The sequence below is a fragment of the Anguilla rostrata genome, chromosome 15 (assembly GCF_018555375.3).
Source record: "Anguilla rostrata isolate EN2019 chromosome 15, ASM1855537v3, whole genome shotgun sequence".
NCBI lineage: Eukaryota > Metazoa > Chordata > Actinopteri > Anguilliformes > Anguillidae > Anguilla > Anguilla rostrata.
Window position 1 is genome coordinate 11,732,029 of NC_057947.1, and position 23,726 is coordinate 11,755,754.

Here is a 23,726-nt window from a genome sequence, read left to right on the forward strand (position 1 = left end):
CCAAAACGTCGCCTCCCGGTTAGAGCGGAAACCTCTTTCAATCACGGCCCTCTAAAGATTGATGCCCTTCCTCCCTTTTCTAATGAAAATTGGTTTCGGGAGATGGGGGACGTTAATTGGATGGCGTATGAGCGATATGGAAGGGCTTTGCTCGTTAGCTAAACGAGCATTACGGTTAATGAATCCTGGCCGTCTGGCGTACGGGCCTGCGGGGGGCGGGGGACTGGGGGGGGGGACCGAGCGCCGCTCTGGGTCCCCTCCCGCCACAGAGCGTTCTGCCGCTGGAGGAAAGAGAGGCGGCGGCGGCGGCGGCGTTTCCGCGCTAGCCGGCTCCCGAGCCTGCCGGTTCATGTTTACCGTGTAAACCGAGAACTCGATAACAGCTGGATGGGCGCGGGTCCCGTCTGGCGGGGCCCAAGCTCCGCCCCCCGCACCGTTTGAAATCTTAGCGGCTTTCCTCTCCCCCCCCCCCCTCGTTGAAATACGTACGTGCGGAAGAGGGAAGGGGAGTGGAGAGGGGAAGGAGAGGGAGGGAGAGAGAGAGGGAGGGGAGGGAGAGGGTGAGAGAAGTGGGGGAGAGCAGCAGTGAGGCAGAGGGAGGGAGGGGAGAGAGAGAGAGAGAGCGAGAGAGCGAGCGAGGGGAATGGGAGCAGCCAGCAGCCAGACTTCCCAGGTTTCTGAACAGTGCGCTTCTCGAGTTTTGGGTGCTAGGCTTGAACTCAGCCTCCTGCTTGCTCTTCGCCATATATAGAGTATATTCCTTTATTTCCTGGCTGGAGAGAGAGAGAGAGAGAGAGAGAGAGAAAGGAAGAGAGAAGGAAGCTTGGAGCACGCTGAAGACACACACACGGGCGCACACACACACACTCACACGCACACACACACACCTCCGGCTCCCTCTCAGCCCGGCTCCTGGATTTACCCTCGCTGTTTTTTCGCTCGTGAGACGCCGCTCGCACGCGCGCGCGTGGGGGAGAGAGAGAGAGTCTGTCGCGGTCGTCGCTCCCCCCCCCCCCGGGCCTCCCCCCCCACGCTCCTCCGCGCTCCTCCGGCCCGAGCGGCTTTCCCGCGGGCAGGAATGCTCCGGTAGAGCCCAGGGAGAGCGAGGATGGCCACCGCCGTGTACCAGGTAAGACCCCGCGACGCGCTACGCTACGCTACACACCGCGCCGCTAACTCCGCCGCCGCCGGGAGCGAACGCTCCACTCCGCAAGCATGCCAGGAATCCCGCCGCGCTTTCTCCCGCGGACCGGCCGGCCGGTCGTCTGGAGAACAGCAACACGCCCCGACCCCGCCGCTCGCCCCTCTCGCTCACCGCTCACGAGTGCGGGAGCGACACCCGCGCTTCCGTGCGTCACAGAACAGATTACACGCTCCGTTTAGAACTCAGTCAGTGTCACAGAAAAAGTGTGGAAGATCTGCGTAAAGTCGTGTAAAATGTCTTTTTGTGTGAATTTGACGGAAGCGTGCGGCAGCTCAATGTGTTTTACCTGTGTTTATCTTTTACCGAACACTAATAGCGCGTTTGCGGACCTGAATTAAAATGGTTTTGTACGGTTTTTGCTGAAATGCATGAGTACAGACTTGCTCTGTGATCTGTTCAGCAATGCAATGCATGCAAAAATGTGCCGCATATATTTACTCAGTTTCACTCGGTTTAAAGATATGTGCTTTCCAGTCAAACCAGCCAGAAGTTTCTGTGAAAATAACACAGCATTTTTAGAAGTATATTAAGAGTTATTTTAAGTGTTTTTAAAAACGTATTTGGCAGATTCCATGCACTGTTTTAAGTTTTACAGTTACATGTTGAACAAAAATGTTTTTTTACGACTTGCTGAAACGAGACCGCGCTCGGCTGCGGCTGTGACAGGTCAGGTGCCGGACGGTTTCGCGGCGGTGTGGCGCACGGCCGTGATTTGCTGTCCCCGGGTCGGGTCGGGTCAGGGCGGCGAACGCGGCGCCCTCCGCAGACGCCACGCGTTGCTCGCCGTTACCGTGGCGAATGCGTCTGACAGGGGTGACGAATCGGCTGCTAAACCCCCGAACAATAAGGCGGTCCCCCCGGGCGGGGGGGGGGGGGGGGGGGGGTCGTGTGAGCTGGCTGCAGTTAAACGGTCCCGCGCCGTACACTAGCTAGCTAGCGGTTCCCAGCCGCCGTCCATCCGTCACCCGCCCCGGAGAGGCCCTCCGGCGCTGTCTGGGAGTCGGGCGTCCGCCGTCCGCCCGCGCGGCCGTCCCCCGGGGGCCTAACGCTCGCCCGTAAATCACCTCCAGCCGCCCTGCCTGACGGCCCTCCTCCGATAAAGGGGCGGGGATTTGACAGGGTTCTGTTCTGAGATACGGTTTGTGTCGGGTTACCTGGGCTGCTCACTGCAGCAGCAGCAGCTCACTCAGGTGAGGGCTGCCTATTGGCTGTGTCTGATATAAGCTCCTCCCCCCTTTACTGTGAACAGTGCTATATACATGCAGCACCATCTTCTTCTTCTTCTTCTTCTCCATCATCTCCTTCTTTTTCCCCTAGCCAGGATAACTGTGGGACAGATCGTACTTGGCTGTGATGTCACCCGCAGCGACTCCGCTAATTGGTCAGGAGCTGACTGCGCAGCCCCGCTACGAGGGTGTCGCAGTGCTGCAGACGTGACCGGGAATTAGAAACTGAAAAAGACGAATGGGCCTAAAATAAGTACAAAATCAGCGTATGAAAAGTCAGGAGGTTTTATGATAACAACAGGCATTTAGATTCATTTTAAAGCAGAATTGGTAAAACCGGGCGGGAGTTTGCGTTGAGCACATCAGGGTATTCCAAACTGAACAGTTTCTATGCAGCTGGTGGTTCTGATTTTGCTTCGAGGAACCAGTACATATGAAAGGACTCATATAAATCAAGCCTTCCTGTAAAACCCGGCATGGGTGAACTGTTTTCTTTCTCTCTGTAGGCTATCTTAGATGCAATCATTACCGCAGAATGTCATTTGTCATTACCACAGAATGTCATTTTTTGTTTTAGTGGAAGCAGTGGCACCGCAAGATTTCTCTGCAAAAACAACCTGCCAGCTGCAGGCATGACTTTGGCTTTCTTTCACAATCCCCCCTTGTTTTGGTCGACCACTCCTGCTCTCCGATTGGCTGGGAGAATCCGTCATGACAGATACTTCCTGCCATTGTGCGGCGGCCAGCCCCCGGCTCGCTGAGCGTGTCTCTGGCTTCCCTCGTGCGCGGCAGACGTACGCTGAGCGCGGGCGCGAGCCCGCTGGCGTCCGCAGGCCGAGCGAGGAGGACGCCAGGGGGGCACGGATCGGGCGTCTTATCGCCCCAGCGCCCCGCGCCCTGCGTTCCCGAGCGCGCTTATCACCGTGAGACGCAGGGCGGCGGCGGCGGTGGCGCTAGCTAGCTCGGACAGGAGCGCGAGCGGGAGTGTGGGAAAAAGAGCGCTTCGGGTTTTTTTGGCTCGCGCGACCGTCCACCGATCCGACTCGGTTGCGGCCGAAGAGAAACCGCGAGCGGCGCGGAGCGCAGGAAACGGGTTCATTAGAAACCCTGGAGAAAGCGCGGAAAGAAAAATACACGTCTGAAACCGCCGCGACGTTCCCGGGCCCTGCTCATGTGAGGTTTGGAACGGCGTCTTGAGAGAGCATGGATATCCGAAGGCCTGGTCATTGCGGCTGGTGATTTATCCTCGGAGTCGGTCCCGAGACAGTTCCTCTTTGTTTGCCTCGCTCTGTCCAGAAGGCATTTTCATTGGCGAGAGAAATGTTGACCAATATCCACCTTCTCACTCGAGCGTTACGTTTTTTATTTGTGCGGGGATATTGGACTTTGACTGGCGCACTTCCAAGGATATGCAGTTTTCCAGCTGTATGGAGAGAGAACTATTTTCTCTCTTTTTTTTTCCTAAGCAGGACTTAACATTTCTCATTCTTTGAAGTGAAACTTTGAAAATGTCATGATAGGTAGCTTAATGCAATAATATACCACCAAACCGTGTAGAGCAGGGATGCTCAAACCTGGCTCTTGGGGTTCTCGTTCCTCTCCTCCAATCAGGGACTGATTTAAACCTGACGTTCCAGGTGAGTGTAACCTCCGGCCAATTAGAGACATTATTGGACTGTGGACTATCAGGCAGAAGAGAAAACCAGCAGTTCTACTGACCTTGAGGGCCAGATTTGAGTATACTTTATCTAGAGGGACAGATGATGAAATATAAAGCACAGGTGGAGGATAAACAGCGGGTGAAATAAAAAAATATTATTTAAAAATAGTTTTTCTCGTGCTTAAAGACATTGAGGCCTAGTTGTCTGTCCCGTGTGACATCAGCTGCACTGATAGTCAAGCACATCCATTTTCTCTTTGCTCCAGTGATGCAATCTCGCCTCGCTGTAACTGCTCTCGGTATTTAGATACTGGGATTACATGATTGGCCATTCTGTTTGGAGGAGGGGATAAAAATGAGCATATCGTCCCAAGTTTGAACTGTGGGGTAAAGATAGTATCAAACTCGCTGGGTACTCTGGGTAAATACAGTCTGTTTTGTAGAAAAGCCAATGTCAGGCTCATGTTCCGATACAACAAACCGAATCAGTTTGTAGTCTTTGGCCGCCACAGCAATCCAGATCGTTTATTTTTGTTTTTTACCAGTGATTTGTGTCCGTTCTAACGTTTGAACTGCTGTAAACAAGAAAACAATGAGTTGGAAAGCAAGACCAAAAAAATAAGGGCAGTAGGCAACAGTTCTGGGGGAATGGGAAAGCATGCATCATTTTCTGTGTTTGTTTTCTAACTGTGGCGCACGGACTTCTGAAAATTCCAGTGAACGAATCGCCTGTGGGCAGGAGTGAGAGAGAGAGAGAGAGGGAGGAATCCAACAGCACAACACTTAATACTGCAGCAGTAAAGTTCTGTTGATGATCTCCTGTTTTGAAAAATCTCCCCTTGAGAAACTTTGGGCATCGTTCAATGCTGAAGATGTGTTTGTATCGCCATAGAAACAGACAGGGAAATAAATCTGCATGTGCAAGTCATTGCTTCTCTCGGCCTGGTGCTGCGTTTCTATAGGAACCATGTTCCGATACCGGCAGGGAAGTCATATGGAAGCAGGATATCCAGTTCACTCGATTACACACCAATCACGTGGAATGAAATGTTGTCATGTGATGAAGGTGGAAGGGTGACTGGCTTGTGATCGGTGTTTTCTTAAGGGTTCAGCTGTAGGGGATCTAAGTGTTTATTAGAAAGCATGAGTACCTGCGGGCTTCTCTTCTAATGGGAGTTTTTTTGCTTTCTTGTCTCTGTATGTGTGTGGTTGTATTTATATGTGATTGCCTATGAGTGCGTGCGTGCGGGTGTGTGTGTGTGTGCATGCGGGTATTTGTGTATGTGTGTGTGTGTGCATGCGGGTATTTGTGCGTGTGTGTGTGGGTGTGCATGCGTGTGTGTACATTACATTACATTACAGGCATTTAGCAGACGCTCTTATCCAGAGCGACTTACACAACTTTTTACATAGCATTTTACATTGTATCCATTTATACAGCTGGATATATACTGAAGCAATGCAGGTTAAGTACCTTGCTCAAGGGTACAACGGCAGTGTCCTTACTCGGGAATCGAACCTGCGACCTTTTGGTTACAAGCCCAGTTCCTTACCCACTGTGCTACACTCCGTCCTGTACGTGTGTGTGTGCGTGTGAAAGAGAGTAGAGTAGATACTGTAAAATGCTTGGCAGTCAGAAGGACCTGCCAGGTTGCCAGGTTGAAGACCTCACCTCACCCTGATCCTCCTGGCAGGCAGATCTCCGGCGTGTTTGTCTGCCCTCTTGCGTGCGATTGGTCGTTGCCCTTGACCGTAATCACTAGCAGCGAGGTTATTACAGACCTGGCTGTGTGCGCGGACGATGAGTGGGAACGCCGAGTCTGGCGCTCCGCGGTCATGTTTACATGCCTCCCTGGCATTCCAGCAGTACGTGCCCCGCCTCGGGCTCCCTGGGGAGCGGTGAACGGGCACAACTAAGCGCAACTAAAAAACGACCCGCAATCCCAGGCCCTGCTTCGCAGAGTCGCAGTGACTCTAAGCCGGGTTTAGCTGTGTTTTCGGCGCTTCTAGCTGGTCATAGCCGGTCTGGGACTGGTTAAAGCTGGTTCAAACTGGTTAAGCTGGTAGAGTAAGCTGGTGGACTGGCTGACTATAGGATGCTCAGCTTGGTCAACCGGCTAAAACCAGCTGGAGGTGTTGAAAATCTTAAACCGACTTTACCATTTTAGGCTGGTTTCAGGTGGAATTTTTAGACAGGCGTAGGTATTTGACTTTTGAAAAGATTTTAAGAACTGGATCAGATAAGACTGAGAAAAACATCACGGCGAACAAAAGTTGTTTGTTGTGAACAGAATAAGTAACATGAAACCTAGTGTACCTAGTGCTCGGTTTACCTATAAACTAGGCAGTGTCTATGCAGTGTCAAGCCCGGTCTTGAAAACCCCTCTGTGTTTCCGCCTCTTAGAATAATATGAATTCATGGAAATTAATATTAAAAAAACAAAAAATGTGCCAGTGTGTCATTATCACAATGTGATATGTGGGTCCCCAAAAGGTAAGGCACTATATATAGCTGTATGGGTACGGTAAGGCACTATATATATTTGTATGGGTAAGGTAAGGCACTATATAAAGCTGCATGGGTAAGGTAAGGCACTATGTATACCTGTATGGGTAAGGTAAGGCACTATATATAGCTGTGTGGACATTTTGCCCTCACCTGAAGGGGAGAGACTCTTCCCACAGCTGTGTATAGGACTGTTTGTGCTTTTCCATAATACGTGAGATCGTATACTGGCCAATCCTATGGAATATTTTTCTGCTGAAAGTAACACATAAGCCACACAATCTGTCAGTTCTTGGCATCCAGTTTGGTGCCCTTAGACTACCCTAGAATGTGTATTTAAACCCACTTCAGTCCAAGTTCCACTGAAACGTCCACATGTGTGTTGTTTCAGCGAGAGGGACAACCTGACCCTCCAAGTCACAGTTTGCTAATTCTTTTTAAGACGCAGCTTTTCGCACTGTTTGCTCTATCGCTAAACGAGCGGTCCGTGCCAGCCGCGAAGCCCACGCGTCGCGGACACCGCCGGGCCGTTCGCGCTCGCGCAGCAGGACGTGTCTCATTTCGGAGTCGGGTTTTTACGGGGTCGCGGCGCGTTAGAGGGAGCGTGCGCGCCGGGGGCTGGAGAGCGCGAAGGCGTTAGCGGGTCGCGCGTCTGCTTCTCGTAAACGCGGAGCTTGGTCGCTGCGCCGCTCGTCTCACGCCGCTCGCATTCCTCCGTCCGTCTCCGGCTCCCGCCATGTTACCGGAGCGTCCGCCGCGCGCCCGGCCGATGATTTAAGACCGTGTCCCAGCGCTACGGTCACGGTCGCTTTGGTTCAGTTTGGGTTAAATGCTGTCTGCGCAGCCGGTGGGGAAGTGCACAGGTTGCTCAGGGTTGCCAGTTTGCAGGAGAACCCCGAAATGTAGGGGATTTAAAAAATCATAGGGTAGTTTTCTAGTAAAAATGTATGGGAGTCAATGACAGGTGGGGATTTTAAAGAAAAGTATGGGGGCCAAATTGTGAGAAATATGCTTGGGACAACATTGAGGATGTTTGTAATAATAATGGCTCCATTTGAGTATACCTTGTGTGAAAGGTCAGTAGAGCAGTGAACAAACAGACAAACAACAAAGAGAACATACTTCTACAGACATATTAAATGTCAATCCATTGTATATGAACAGAGTTGCGAACAGTATCCCCGCTATTTCTTTTAAATGAGTACTTCAATTAGTAGATTCAATTGCACGCGACCACTAAGAATAGGGTTCTAGATAAGGCCACCGTGGGCCTACAGTTGGTTAGTTTGGTGCCAAAAAAAGTAAAGAAAAGTGAAGTTCTGTTTTTAGTTTGAGCTGTTTCAACTTATCCACCCTTACGAATGCCTTCTGTTTTATAAGTCATAACTATAACTGTAGAATTTGCTGGAAAACAGTACATCTTTCAAATGCTTTGATGTCGGATTAAATCAACAGTTTTCCTTAACTTTGTGTAATGATTAAAAGAAAAATTTTCTAAAGTAAATTAACTCGCCAAGCTGAGATTGTGGGGAAATAAAGTGCATTTACTTATAAGTTAAGGATAAATATTGATAGAAAACAGGCCAGCAAAGGACTAATGATTGAATTCTAAATATTTTGTGGTTCACTTTGCATTCCACTGAATTGGGATAAAGGGAAAGTGGTAAAACGAGAATGGGGCAGATGGGAAGTGTGTTAGATGTTTTGTACACACTGTATCTGCCATAAATAGGATTTGCTATCCCAACTGCCAAACGCTCCAGAGGAAATGAAGGAAAACTTCCGGAATAACACCGGGGCTCTTGCCTTCACCTGAAAGGAGTTCACCGTTACTCGTTAATAACTGCCAATTTAAACAGAAACCGGGAATGCTTATAAATACCACAATGTATCTGCGTTAATCCTCCCAAAATTTCCTGTTATTATGTGTACTTAATCTAATTTCCAATAGCGTCCTAAATTATATGTTTTTCCAGGGTTCCACACTGTGCATAATTGTACATATTAACTTGGCAATTTTAGCCAAAGTGACTTACAGAACGAGCATTTGTGTAACACGGCTAGGGAATCATCACCAGAGCCAAAGTTAAATGCCGTTTGTTTAACTTTAGGAAGTATCGCACTGCGTCTGACCGTGACGCAGTGTTTGGGACATTCTGATGCGAAATGGTTTTCGTGCCGCCTAGCACGTAGCGCGCACCTTTGTCGTTGCCGTCTTGGGAGGCTGTAGAACATCGCCCGAATGTCGGAATGCAACCGAAAAAGAAAAAAAAAAGAAATCGCTCCGGCAACGTTTCAGACGGCGGATCGCCTGGTTCCATTATTCCCCGCGGTCTTTGAAGTGTTCTATAGAATCCCGCGGTGTTCAGGTCTCGCACTTCAAAGGCAGGTATTTTTTTTGGTGCGTTTCAGTTTAGCGAATAAAGCGAGCGAGCTAGCAGGGAGATCCGCTCCGTGCCAGCGCCACAGGCTGAACCAGCACACAGCCATACTGTGCGATTTAATATGCACATTAAACCCTGCCTTTTTTTAATGACGACTGATACGGCCGTGTGCGATCAAGCAGTCTGCTTCCTCGGAAAATAACCATCTTAGGCCATATAATGGCTCCAGCTGGGAACAGAGGAAGCACCATGTTTCCTTTATGCCTGTGCTCAAATGCTCCTCTTCTTGTTTTTGACTTGGGGATTTTTAGGCTTGGAGAGGAAGAGAGAGAGAGAGAGAGAACGATTTCATATTTGTGGACCTGAGCGGATTTGTTTTCAATGCCAGTCACGGAGCCCTGTCAGAATGTATCACGGTGATGCTGGTTCCCCCTTCGCCCTGCCAGTGGAGTGAGAGAGCCGTGTTTGGTGCTTATTCTGCCGTTTCACTGTTTGGCAAAATGACGCCAGCGTTGGGCACGCTCCCTCAGACCATCAATTATGTGACGGGAGCATAGTTCTGTACAAGTCCCATCTTAAGCTATTTTCACTACACATACTTTTTAAGCAGGACACATGAAAACCCTAAAAATGGGCACACAATGTATTGATGCCTAAGCTACTGCTTGATAAACTCTATAATAACGGTTGAAATGTAACCTACTCTTCTTCTATCCATCCAAGGCATCTTTACATGACAGTGCGTTCAGCACTTTTCCTCAGAGAAACGTTGAAATGTAGGCCTGCCGGCACACGGTCGATCTTGGCCAGCGCTCGCTAAACGGAAATGGTGGCTCAGACCAAGAACCTCATCGCATGAATCTTTGTTTCATTTTTACGCAGGAATTAGCGTAAGCTGACCTTTCTGCGTCCTTCGTTTAATTTATGGCCTGGAACCACGGACAGGCTACAGTATAGCTTACCGACTCCATAAACGCATTACCGCTCTGTGTAGCCAGAATATAATCTCTTAATGTTGAACATTTATTTTCATCCAGAAGACAGAGTCCAGAACCACACATGCCATTGATATAAATCAATGTGTATATCTCAATTATTTATTGTGAAGTAAGAACCACTCCTTAAATACAGGGTGCTTTTTCAGGTTGTTAATGTTCTTTTTCAGGTGTGCATTCTCAGGGGTCAGCTGGGTCATATTGAATTAGCTCTGTGGATTTGATGAAACTAAATGCAGTGTAAACACACAGTTTTCACCTGGCACTGAATGTGAATACGGCTCGTATTGCATGCTCGTTGCTTATTCCCTTTATCACTGTACTCTGTGCTCCTTGTCTGTGATCTACTATACCTAAGGCCAGGCTTCGTGTAACCACAGTGGTGAGAAAATGTACGTATGCAATAGAGTATGTGTGTGTGCGTGTATGTGTCTGTGTATGTGTGAGTGCGTGAGTGTGTATGTGTGTGTAAGACAGTACAGTAGACAGAATGCTTGGGCAGTCAGAAGGCCCTGTTGCCAGGTTGCCAGGTTGAGACCTCGCCTCAGCCCGATCCTCCAGGCTGGCAGAGCTCCAGTGTTTGTCTCTGTAATAAATCTGCCTCTGAGGCCGTGAACCCCGCCATCGCGAACCCCGCCGTCCCGCAGCGCCTCCGCGGGCGGAGCCGTGTTTGGATCGCGCCTCTGACGCCTCACGCACGTGCTCTCCACTGAGGCCGGCCCCTGGAAGGCGCTTCAGGGTCACGGGGTGTAAGGAGGGGGGGCGGAGTCAGGGGCCTTCACCTGGAGAACTGGGCAAACGGACGCCGGGACCCGAGGGACCCCAGTCACATCATGCCAAACCCTCCCCCCGGGAACAGCGCCGCCTGCGGAGGGGAGAACCGGCGGGCCGCGGGACCCCGACAGGCGGCGGGACACCTTTCCTGGTCTTCGACGCCCCCTCGGAAGCGTTTAGTGAAAACAGGCCCGTTTCCGAGGCTTTTCGGTGCAAAAAAAAAAAAAGCCAAGTTTTTTTTTTTTTTGCCGTTCCCGCGTTGGCGTCCCGTCTGATTTACGGGCCCCCCCCCCCGCCGAAATGAAGCCGATAAGCCCGCCGCCGCAGGGGGTCCGGCGAAGTCCCGGGGCGCAGCCCGGCTGCGTGAAGCCGCGGGCGGAGGGGGAGGCCGTCGACACAGCCTCGCGCCCGGGCGAACATCGCCCGCTCTGTTTTACGGCTCACTGAATCATCCCGTCACATCAGACCGCCTGACGGCATGCGAACTTGCCGCGGTCGACGGCGCGGGCCTCGTGAAACGCGAAGCGGGCCCAGCTGTGGATCATGGGAAAGCGGCGATTTTTTTTTTTAATATCGCAAACTCATATATTACATTTTTGGCAGCCGCCCGTGTTGCTTTTAGCACTTATTTAAGTCTTTTTTAATTCCCTCACTTCTGTTCTTGATGTAAACAAACTGTCAGAGGAGCAATGAACAGGCCTCCACTCCCCAAACCATCCCTTTTTCAGACATAAAAAAAATTGGTGGTGAAAACAAACACTGGAGCAGAATTCCTCTGCGCTTTTTTACTGCGAGCCACCACATTTGATTGTTGCCTTTGTAAAAGCAGGAAGTGTTTATTCCAAGTTAAATATTTGTACAGAGACAACAGCAGTCATTAAAACACGCGCAAGCGGGAAAAAATGGTCCGGTCTTGCCAAACGTCCATGTCAAGGAATATTGGTTTCGTAGAATCTGTTATAAATACGATTTATTCTGCGCCAAACGTCCAAAAACATCCATCAGGAATGCTAACCCAGAATTTGAAAATGAGGGATTATTCAGGTCTATGGTATGTATCTACTTTCTAATAAATTCTGAAGTCTAACTCGAGTGCAAAGTATCCTTGCCTGTTTGTGTGGATACTGTTTCAGGCTCCAAGGATGTAGAATACAATACCTGACTGGCTGTTAGCAGTAGCTTGTCCAAACCCGCCGCAGTTTCCCTGCAGCACTGGGCCAGCACGTTTCTGCCTGGTGCCTGTTTTTAGGGAGATATGCTAGCATGTTACTTTCCTGGTTCCTGTTTTTAGGGAGATATGCTAGCATGTTACTTACCTGTTTCCTGTTTTTAGGGAGATATGCTAGCATGTTACTTACCTGGTTCCTGTTTTTAGGGAGATATGCTAGCATGTTACTTGCCTAATTCCTGTTGTAGGTGAGGGAGATATGCTAGCATGTTACTTGCCTAATTCCTGTTGTAGGTGAGGGAGATACACTAGCATGTTTCTTGCCTAATTCCTGTTTTTAGGGAGATATGCTAGCATGTTACTTGCCTGGTTCCTGTTGTGCGATCCCTCTCGCTGGACTAATAGTCAGCCTTGCGATGCGAAATTATTTCTCTGTAGCCGCCAATGTTCGTCCGTCCGTCTCACCCGTGACTTTCTCCCTGTGTCTCGGCGGTTGCGGTTCTGATTCTCAGTACGCGCGCGGGGAACGACAGGGCCTTTCTCTGCCGCCGAGCGGCACGTCTGGCCTCCCGACGCGGGCCGCAGGTGAACCCGACTCCCGGTCAAAGGCCGACGACACAAACAAGTCTGAATAAGTCAGAAGGAATGGCGTGTAAATCTTGGCGGGACGGGTAAACATGGCAGGAACGTGGAGTGTTTGGACGGGTGTGTTTAAGCTCTCTGCGTCACCCTGCTCTGGCTCCATGCTTCTTGGTTGCCAAATAACCCCCCCCCCACCTCCCCCTCCTCTCCCTCTCTCCTGTTCTTGCTCTGGGGCCCGTCGTGTGGCCCCCTGCCAAACCCTGCGAGGCAGAGCTCCCAGTTTCAGTCCAGGGCCTTTTATGGTACTTTTGTAGAACTTCTCTCCCTCTATCCCCAAAACCCCTGGCCCTTCAGTGGGCAACAAAGAGAGAGAGCGAGACAGAGAGAGAGCGAGAGAGAGACTTTTAAAACCCCGTTTTATGGCCAGTTCAGGGTTACATGTTCAACTCACACTGACTGCATGTAACATTATTTGCAGTCAAAAAGCCAAAATGAAAACAACCGAAGGAAACCATCCAAAACGATCAACAATACCAGCTCCAAAAACAGTATACCAGAAAAGAAAAAAACATCCAGTCCCTGCGTCGAACATGAAAGGCCGACTGTCCTTCATCCGTCGAGCGCGAGCAGTCGTTTAAACACCGTCGTGATTCGAGAGCCCCGAAGTCCCTCATCTGTGCGTAAAATACGAGCTCCATTTTTATCCTGGAAGTGATCTTGAACTGTAACCACATCACAACATCCCCTGGACCTGTTCTATTAATTTGGCGCTTTCTTGTGGTCCACATGGTCAGTTATGCCTGGCCTAACACAACATCCACCAACTACTTTGTTCTTTAAAGCCTTTCTGTAATTGAGGCCAAGTATGGACATTTTCCCATCGACAATGAGCCCCAAGTGGTTCCAGAATTCCTTATAAAAACTGAAAGAGGAAAACGAGTCTGGGGCAGTCTAGAAACATATGCCCGACTGTCTCTTCCCTCCCACAGAATACGCAGTTTGGGCTGGTAGGATCCGCTCGGGTCAGGTAATTGCTGATGGAATTATCCTGTGGTCTCCTGACATTTTTTGGCAGTGGATGCTTGTAGTATGTGAAATTGATGAATAAATAAAATATGTTAAGAAGAGACACAATCACTCAATCGAAAACAATAGCCAGTAAAACGTAAACCAGTCAGTTTTTCATACAGAGATAGAGATAGAGAGGGGAAGAGAGAGAGAGATGTCACTCAGGCCCAGTTTGTTTGCCGGAGGAGAACCACAGAAGCGCGTGGAACGCTCCTGTCTTTCCATTTGTGTCCTGCTCTAACCCACAAGTCCATATTAGTCCTGTGCTTGGCTGTGACACCTGTGTGTGAAGCCTGGAGGCAGCCCTTTTGTTTGTGTGCCTACTCAGAGCACACTTGGGCTGTGTCCAAAACAGCCCGCTAACTGCTGCATCCTCAAAATACGCACTGTCTACTAAACATGCTGCCTACTGTTTAGTGCGTGTTTATTAGTACGGGATGGGCGGTAAAATCTCCTCCATTCTATTTTCCAGTGGTGCTGCGGAAGTGTAAGACGTCCCGCCTCTTCCTCTCGGATTTGTGGGGCCTTCTCCTAAAAAGTGTGGTTTACTTCCTGAAAGGTGTGCTCCCGTATATACTCAGCGAAACCCGGGAAATGAGTATGTCACCAGGGGATTTTAAGTACACTACATTCACTACTAGTGAAAATTTTAATTACTTAACAGCTTTCTCAGCATATGTACTCATTTTATATACTCAATAGTAGGCACGTAAGCTGTTTCGGACAGGGCCCTGGTTTGGTCCTGGCCGTTGTGTTGGCTGGTGCCAGGTAAGGATGGCAGAAGCCCCGTGAGATTCGGAAGCCCAAGCAGACAGTTGCTGTCTCTCTCTCTCTGCACCGTGTATATGAAGTGAATGTTTCTAATGAAAGGGAGACTAACGTATGTTTTGAATGTCGAAGCACAGTTGTGCATTTTGACTCGTTCCCATACACATGATAAGATCGCTCTGGATGGTTGGATGTGCCCTCCTGCTCCTCAGGCTCTGATTGGTCCCACAACAGCCGGGTTTCAACCAGTCACAGTGCACCATTGCCCCTCAGAAATGGCACACTGAACAATCAACGTACAGGCAGAATCCACTCTCCTGTTTCAGACAACATCTTCAGACACATCTTGCGCGATATTACTAATTATGTTTGGAGATTGGGGATAACCGGGAAACATCTCGGGAGCGTTTGAAGTGAAAGTGGACGTACTGCTGAGTGTAATAGAGTATTCAGGAGATCCCCCGAAGGACGTGAGATAAGTCTTGAACGGCTGACAGGATGGAGGTCGAGGCTCGTATTAAAGACACATGGATGCTCGGGAGGACATGAATCTACCTGCCCAGAGCCTTCTGCCCGGGAAAGCCCACTGTGTGAGAAATGGGTGTCCTGGGGCGGCGATGAACCCTCTCCCAACCCCGCCCTCACAGGGGCTGCTCCACAAAAGCTCTTCCTGTGAGGCATAATAATAATAATAATAAGACTACGAAGAAGAATTTTGACCAAAAATTTTGACATTTTTTCCAATTAATTACTGATACCTTTTCAAACCTAAAAAAAAAACAACAGTTTTCATGGTCCATAATTATTGGCTTATTGGCATTGCTTATTGACCGTTACTCAATGGTGTTTGATGTTCAGTGGTGGCAGCCACGTTAGCGAGCCGGATTAGCCGTGCGCGAGACAGTAAAACCGACCCCTGACGTCGCTCTCGGTCGTTCCCGTTCTCCGCTCGGCCCGCGTCGGGGGCCCGGGGCCCGGGGCCGAGATCGGCGCCGCCGCTTGGCGGGATTCTCCGGATGACGCGTACGGCGTACCGAACGGGTCGGGGCTTCGCCGCGCACCCCCGGGGCGCGATTCTCCCGGAGTGGCCGCTGTGATGACAGGCCCTAAATTTCCCCTCCGCCGCGCCGCTACGGACACCCGTCCTGCCAACGGTGCCCCGGGGCGGACGGGGCCGGAGCTCGCCCCGGCCCGCCGACGCCTGGGAGCGGGGGGAAAGGTTAGGGAAGACAGAGGGCCAGGTGACAGGGTGATTATTGATTGCAGGTGTGGGGGGGGGCGCAGCTGTCATCACCTTGATGGAGGTGTGGGGAAGGGAGTACGGGTGGGGGGGGAGGAGGTCAGGTGATGGAATCCAGACCTGCTGCTGCTTGGGGGGCTGGGGGGGGGGGGGGGAGAGAGCCCCAGGGGAAGAAGAGAACGAGCAGAGCAGAGATGGCGGGCGAGATTAGGAGAGAGTCTGGCGGGAAGGAGGATGAATTGGTGGTGGTGGGGGGTTGGGGGGGCGGAGGGGGGGGTTCATGTTCTCTGTGGTGAAAGGGGATGGTGGGTGGGGTTTAGACCTTGAGGATGTACCTTATTAACCTTAAAAAGCAGAGGACTACTTGGAGATTTTAGAAAACAAAAATGTCTCCATGTGTTGGGCTGCATGTAAACACGAACCAGTATTCACATCGCATGAAGTAATCTGTTTCTCAAGAGGAAAATCACGCAACTTTTTCAGTTGAACATCTGCTGGTTGCTGGAAAGCTAGAAACTTTACCAAGAAGCGAAACGGTTTTAATCTCGGCATACGCACAGAGCTGATGTGACACTGAAGAATTTGCAAGGGGCGGAGTCTGAGAGTTCAGCGCTGATGTTTGTGATGGGGCGTCATTGTTTTATTGTGCTCTTGCGTTCTGTTTTTTACACCACCATCAGATAAGCCCCTCCCTTTGTCCCAAGAATCCTGGTGGACGAACAGATATTTGTGGTGCCTGGAGCGTGTCTGTTTTTAGCTTTTACTGCCCGGAGCTTCCATTTCTGTCTTCACTTTGAGTCATATTTTCTCAGCTTTCTAACACCTGAACACAGAAACATTTCTTTTTTGGGCGAGAAATAGCAAGTTAAAATGGCCATTATAGGAATGAAATGTCCTGGACACGCGATAGAATGTTTTCTTTCTACGGGTGCTTGAACAAGGGTTATCCAAAGCGTTGAGTTTCAGATGTTCCGCGCCTACTTACATATACGTACATTGCAAATAAACAGATTTTATTTTAAGTTCAGAAATCTGTTGGAGCTGAAAAATCCACCCTCTCGTGGCACTCATGTTACGTTACATGTACCCCCGTTCCAGCACTTTTTGCCATTTGTATTTTCGTCCTAATATTGTAGCTTGTTCTTCCCCCTGGTTTGACTTGGCATAAGTTAGGTCAGAATAATGTTCACTGCGTGAACTGGACTGTGTTCTTGGCTATAAATAACTGTGCGAAATGAGTTATTGTGCCTTATCGAACCTGTGTTTTGTAGTTGTTTCAATGACCATGATATGCACTTTTGTACGTCGCTTTGGATAAAAGCGTCTGCTAAATGAATGTAATGTAATGTAAAAAGAGAAGTAGACAACTGGATACACAGACCACTGCCAAGCCTTGTGAATACTGTTGATGAAAGAGTTTGTGTACACCCCTACTTGGACCTGCACGGTGAAGGATATCGATGAGTCATTACTGGTCCCTGCTCCAGTCATTGGCAAACTCTAACGACTTCCTTCCTCTGTTCCTGGCGCTCCATCGTCCTTTCAACCATCGGCACACAAACATCCGTAGCCACAATCTCATCGAGCGGCAAGATACGCACAATCAAATAACGCGCTAATTAGCTACAGACGCTAGCTCTGCCTTCAGTCTGCGAGCAAACATCCTGTTGACTTTCAGTGGCAGAAAATTACTGACAAACTGACAGACATGCAGCCAGACTGACTCTTAATTTGTTCAATTTTAGCATTATGAATCTTAGAGATGTACAGAATGTTTGGTTTTTTGTTGCTGAAATTAGAGCTCTGTTTGAAGGTTATTGAATCAAAGTCAGAAATATTAATGTGAGCAGCAAAAGAACACTGCACTGAACTCCACTACTGTCTTCTAAATGATTTTTCATACTACTTTATACTTTATACCTTTTTATACTTTCTACATGCAGTTTCTCTGTCATTTATTTTATTTGTCATTTTGGCACTTTATTTATTTATTTTTACCATAAAATTCCTTCCATTTTAAAGTTGAATTCATGACGGGGAGACATTTGACCATTTGGGAGGCAAAGAGAACAGACCCGTGAGCTACAGTCAGGCCCAAATGCCGAACAGACCCAAGAATGCACCGGCGGTCTGTCTGTTCTCTCTCTCAGGGGGGCAATTAGTCACAGAATTATCCTGAGCTGGGGGGGGGGGGTCAGCTAGGGGTCAAACTCATTGATAACCTGGATTCAGTTTGTCAGACCACAGCCCCAAACCCCTGTCATTCACTCAGATTTTAAACGGTCAGGGGACGTGGCAAATCCAGCACCGTCTTTGCAGCAGTCAGTGTCGGAGGTAGTTCCTCTTTAGGGTCTGCAGTCATTATCTCACTCGTCCAATTGCAGTTTTACGATTAAACTACTTAAATAGAAGACTATCGTACTTTGTTTTCGTGAACTGGTTGTTTTGCTTCTCTGAAAATCCGTTTTTTTTTTAAATCACAAAAAATGTAATTAAATAAATGGCAGACTTATAAACGACAGAAATGAAGGACGTGTCCGTCCAGGGCTCTGTAATATAATAATATCTTGCAGAGAGAAACCGTGACAAAGTCATGCGGGGCTGTAATTTCAGTTTGAACACCCTGTTCCTCTAGGCCATTATGAAAACATCCTTCTCGGTGTTCTGATTAAAGGAACAAATCATTACCCTGCTGTATCCTGTGAAAGCCCATCAACAGCCCTTTAACTGCAAGGAACTCTAGGAATGGGGCTGATGATTGTGATAAACACTTTGGTATTTATGCTGGACTTAACCTAAAATGACCTTTAATTTAATAAACCGCCCTATATTTGTCCTCTTGGAATACGATAGCTGTTGCTGCAACTGCAAGAGAAGTTAATTATCTTGCCGTTGCGAGCCTCATGTGATCTTTAGGGGACTGTGATGAGGTCAAGGATACGTGTCCAGAAAAACAGGCAATATTCTTCGACATGTTCTCTCAAAATTTTCAGCACGGCAGTGTGTTTCTTTGTACGCGCACAAGACCGGGCAAATATTGTTTCAGGCGACTGTGTGGAGGAGCTTTTTTTTTTATCGCCGGGCTCCATCCGTGAGGCTGTTAGCGCGGAAAAGTGATTTAGACTGAGTCTGGACGCTGATCGTCTCTCTCTTCTTCTTCTTCCACAGGTTTCTGCTTCCTGTGTTCCCAGCGCTAATTATGAGCTGGTAAGAATTATTTCATCATTCTATTTGAGTTGTGTTTTATTATCATCTCTGTGTGTGTATAAATGTGTTTAAATGTAGACAACAAGTGAACAACATTTTTTTACCCCCTTGTTACATTTCTATGAAAATACTCGGGCAATGTGGTCAGTGGCAGTATTTAGTCTAAAGGGTCATCATGGGAGATGTAGTCTTTATGAAGAATATTTGACATGCAGGTGTTTGCTCTGCATGACTTCATTGGAAGTGTGAAATTTGCATGTAAAGGACAGGGAGGGAGCTCGTGGAAGGGGGGGGGGGTGATTTGCATGTATAAGTCAGGAGGGGAACAAGCTCGTGCAGCAGACTCGCCCGGGTCGGAAACCGGGCTTGTTCTGCTGAACCGCTCATAAAACACCCCCCCTCCAGGTGCCAAAAACCCTCCGCTTCGCCTTTTTTGGTTTTAGGCCTCGGCCTGCGGGCCCTTTAAAGCCGTTCTTTAAGGGGTTTCGTTCCTCGTGTCTGATTTTCGGCCCCATATAAATGAGTGGCAGTCTGTCGCCTGAGACCATACCTGTTAAACAGAGAGCCCTGTCTCCAGACTTGCTGGCTCTCCAGCCCCGACTGATAATGGCACAAACGGGTCCTTTGAAAAACCCGAAGTAAGAAATCAACAAAAGGAAAAACAAAGTAAACAGTGTCAGACGCTGCTACAAGCAAACAAGCATTCAACAACAATCCGGTGTCTATCAGTAGCTGGAAAACAGGAAAGACTGATAATAAAGAATTAGCCCGAAGGATTGGGGAGATAAGGACACAAATAGTAACTGAACTAACACTTCCACTATCCACACAGTACAGTGATAAAGAGTATATTTTATGTGAATGCGTTTTTGTGCACAACCTGAAATAAATAATGATTTAAACGTGTTTATTTTTAACACGATTTATGGCTGCTGCATGCATTTAGTGCTCAAATCTACTGAAGTACTGAAATACATGCTGGAACAGTCGAGCAGTCTGAAAGTAAAGATTAGATAAGCACCATCTGCTACAATCGCTCACGAGAAACCACGTTCTCTGCCACTGGCGGTCTCAAGCACAGCGTCGAGGGCATTTTTCAGTTTCTTTCCTCTGTCCGTTTTCAGCCGGTTCCCCCTCTTCTGAAATCCGGTAGAAAAGAAGAACTGTGCCCTCCATCCAGTCGTTTTGTGTCATTGGTACAGGTGTGTAATGTAGGAATGACCAATAGTTGCCTGTCATTGTGGGCTGATGCAGGTTTTATAGCACAAATGCTAACTGCATTGTCCACATTCATGGAAGGAGAAGATGAGCACACTGATGCCATATGATTTATGAAGGAGAAATTTAACTGTTTTTTTTGTTTAGAAAATGGCCACATTTCTACTTGGTTACTTTATTATTCAATTAAATAAAAGCAACGTGCGCTCTTAGAAGGAAAATTGCTTCTGTTCTCTCCCTATTTCATAAGTTCATGTTCTCTCCATATTTGACATTGGCTGAACAAGTGTTTCAACTGCAGGTTTTTATTTATTTATTTATTTATTTATTTATTTTTTGCTCACGTTTAAAACATCCGATTATGGGGGTGTCTCCTGGCGTAGCCTTTTGAGCACTGACAACATGCCCATTATTACGAGCTGCACGGTTTGAATTTTTCAAAAAAAATTTTAATGCCATTGTGCCGACGATGACGCGATATTTTTTTCGAACACCAGCCGTCATTAGCACTCAATCTGTATGCACTGTAGCACAGACAGATAGCGGCGGGTAGCCTACTGCAGGGTGGAGGTGGTGCGGAGTTTACGTGGTTATTTATCAAGGACGAAAAAATGTAAAAAAACGCAGCAGAAGAGAAATCGCGTACGTATGGCAGACTTCCAGGGAGGGATCTAATCAGTGGCGAATACCTGCGGAGTTCGTAAATGCGGGGAGATAGGGCGAACTTTCGGTAATGACGAGCGTGCTGACGCTGGCTGCGGAGACGCGTCTCCCGGCTCCATGTTTGGCGAATTCTCCGACTTTGAGAAGCTGCCGGAGGGGGGCGGAAGATTTACGTGGTCTGGAGCGCGATCGGCTGCGGGAATGCGGGCACTAAATTTGCGTTTGACGTTCGACCGAGGGAGAGAAAACAGAGAGAGAGAGAGAGAGAACGGGGAGAATCTGTTTTCAGATTTGTTCGTCTGAAGCGGGGAGAGTCTGTGTCAGGTGCAGGGAGTAACGCATCAGTCTGCCTCGGGGGCCTGGGAATGAAGTACAGATGGACAGACGGACAGACAATCCCAATCCATTAATAGGACCTCCAGAGGAATCCTGTTTTTTCCTGTTCCTCTGGGACGAATGTGTTTTTTTGCCATGAGATCCTTAAAAGCATTCTCATGCTACTGTGGGAGGGCAAATGCATGAACCAAAAAATGTGTTCTTACTTGAGAGAGAAAGAGAGAGAGAGAGGGGGAGTAGGAGCAGGGAGGAGGACTACACATAAATAAGTTGCTGCACCATACTGTTATGCTTACAAGAGGTCGTGGATCCTGTGAATCACGTTAATTCAATTTTTAAAACTTACGCAGCACCGGAAACACTTTGACAAATAATTCGGTTTTTTTTCCTTTGTACAAGCAAATGTACTGCTTGATCTTATAAATCTTGACCTGTTGTCAGTGTTCTCTTATACATTTCCCCTGGCCTTTGTCTGATTGTATTCCCAGTAAAATGAGCGCTTTTGTTAGCTTAGCATCCACAAGTAATTAATGAGTAATTAAAACCGCGATAAGATAACAGTGAGCGTGACGGGGATGACTGTATTGGTGGGAGCCGACCTACCAGATGCGAAGTTTTATTTTTATTGCACAGCTGTTTTTAGCCAGAATATTAAGAAAAAAAGAAGTAAACTCATAAAAGCTTCCTTCAGGAGGCCAACAGAAGACTCTCATTTTGGGCGGTGTCTTCCCTTCTCAAGTGGGCTGCAGTAATCCCATCATTCTCTTTTCTGGATTCACTTTGTTTCTGGTTCATGTCTGTATTGACGGTGATGTTCACACCTCACTCCCAAGAAACCCTGTGTGTGCACTCTCATTAAGAGCATGCCGTTCGGTGGCCCGTTCCCTATTGCCCAAATGTTACCAAATCTCTGTGACATTTACCAAAGAAACACTGCCCTACGACTGCATGGCCTGGCCCCTATCCATGTGCTGAGCTGCTCACAGGTCTTACAGTAGCTTTGCTGGTTCCGTGTTCATCTTCAGCAGTAGGGCTGCAAAGGGCCAGCTTTGGCCTTCCAGTTCCACTGTAATACCTGGCACCATCGTCAGATCCACAGTAGAGTAGCTGTGTGGACATCCAACCAGTATTTGGCCAGATGCAGGATGAAAGTACATGTGAAGGTTGAAAAAAAATGGATATCCGCACACTGGATTACAGCTCCCAACACTTTATTGACAAAAAAAGGGCAAAAACTGAGGAAGACCCTGTTGGGTTGAAACGTTGCCTTGCTTTTTTTTTTGTCAATAAAATATTGGGAGCTGTAATCCAGTGTGCGGATATCCATTTTCTTTCAACCATTGTCAGATCCTCATAGTCTGAGCATCTTTGATGAGCATCAGAGTTATCGAGGGCTGCTTGTTAAAGATGAGCCCCATGGGTAAAAGTCTATAATAAAAGGCGAGTAGCAGTTAAGTGAGCGCGGGGGGGTGGGGTGGGGGGGGCAATGAACTCCACACCTTCGCCGTCTCCACGGACGCGGCTGAGGACGCTTCGGAAAGGTCGGATCGCGCGATGTTCCAGCCCTCGTCTGGCAGCGGCGTCTGAACAGGACGTTCCGTGCGGCGGGAATATTCCCCCGTGACCCGCGTCCGTCCGTCCGTCCGTCCGCGCGGTCCGGCCCCTGAGGTCTCCAGGGACTGCGCTGGGCCCCGCGCCTACGAGGGTTCGCTAATATCTGCGCCCACCACCCGCTTTATGAGAAAAGATACGCTAACTAAGCTAACTACGCTAATTACGCTAATTATGCTAATTAGCGCCACCAACTGCTCGTTATATTAAATGCAGGAGGTCTGCGGAGCCCCCGGGTCTGTGTGTTTTTGTTTTCACCTTAAAATCAGTGACCAGCTCAGATTTTAGAAACCAACTGAGGCGAGTCAACTGGGTAATCGATCGCTTCGTTTGATCGGTTAAGCGACGAGTAGCAAGAAAAGCCAGCAGACCCCGCTGCTCTTCAGCACAAGCATTTCACACCCCCCGATGCAGGCTGACATCATCGTCAAATGTGGAATAGAAGTATTTTTAAACGAAAGTCAAAATAGTTGCGCGCTCTCCGTAGCTAGCGTGACTTGTGTTTGATTTGGCCGGCGCGAAGGTGTTCGTTAGCCCGGCCAGCGAACGTAGCATCGGCCAGCGGCTGGCTGTCGGCGCACCGTCGGCCCGTACCGCCCGTCAGCGGAGCGCTGGCGGACCGCGAGCTGGCCGCGGCTGTTTGCACAGAAGGCCGTTTGTGCGATAATTCACGTGCGCGTGTGACGTCAGACCCACCTCGCCCCTGCCCGCTGGCTCGGGCGACCCCGGGTGGTCGGCCAAATTCCACAAACGTACTGTACGCTCACACTAGCCGCGGCTAAGGCTGCGGGCTGTGAGCAATCCGGGGGAAAAGAGTGTGGGAATATCTCTCTCTCTCTCCTTCTGTCTTTCTCCTTCTTGCTGTTGCTCTCTCTCTTTCCTCCCCCTCTCTCTCCTTTGCCCCCCCCCCCTCCCCATGCCTCCCCACACCTGAGTTTATCTGTGGCCCCAGGCTAGGCTCTCTCTCTCTCCCTCTCTCTCTCTCGCTCTCTCTCTCTCTCTCTCTCTCAGTCTCTCTCTCTCCCTCTCTCTCTCTCTCTCTCTCTCTCTCGCTCTCTCTCAGTGAGACGTGTGTTGGCTGGGTCGTGTCGCGGGGGAATGTGGGCGGGATCGTGC

General features: G+C 48.9%; 1 protein-coding gene across 1 annotated transcript in view; it reads left to right on the forward strand.

Moving 5' to 3' along the window:
- The window catches only part of tns1b (tensin 1b), a 178,125-nt gene that overhangs the window by 68,089 nt on the left and 86,310 nt on the right, over positions 1–23,726 (forward strand). The window contains exon 4 of the mRNA XM_064310507.1: positions 18,744–18,782. Coding sequence (XP_064166577.1) covers positions 18,744–18,782 — 39 coding nt within the window. The remainder of the gene's footprint in view (positions 1–18,743; positions 18,783–23,726) is intronic.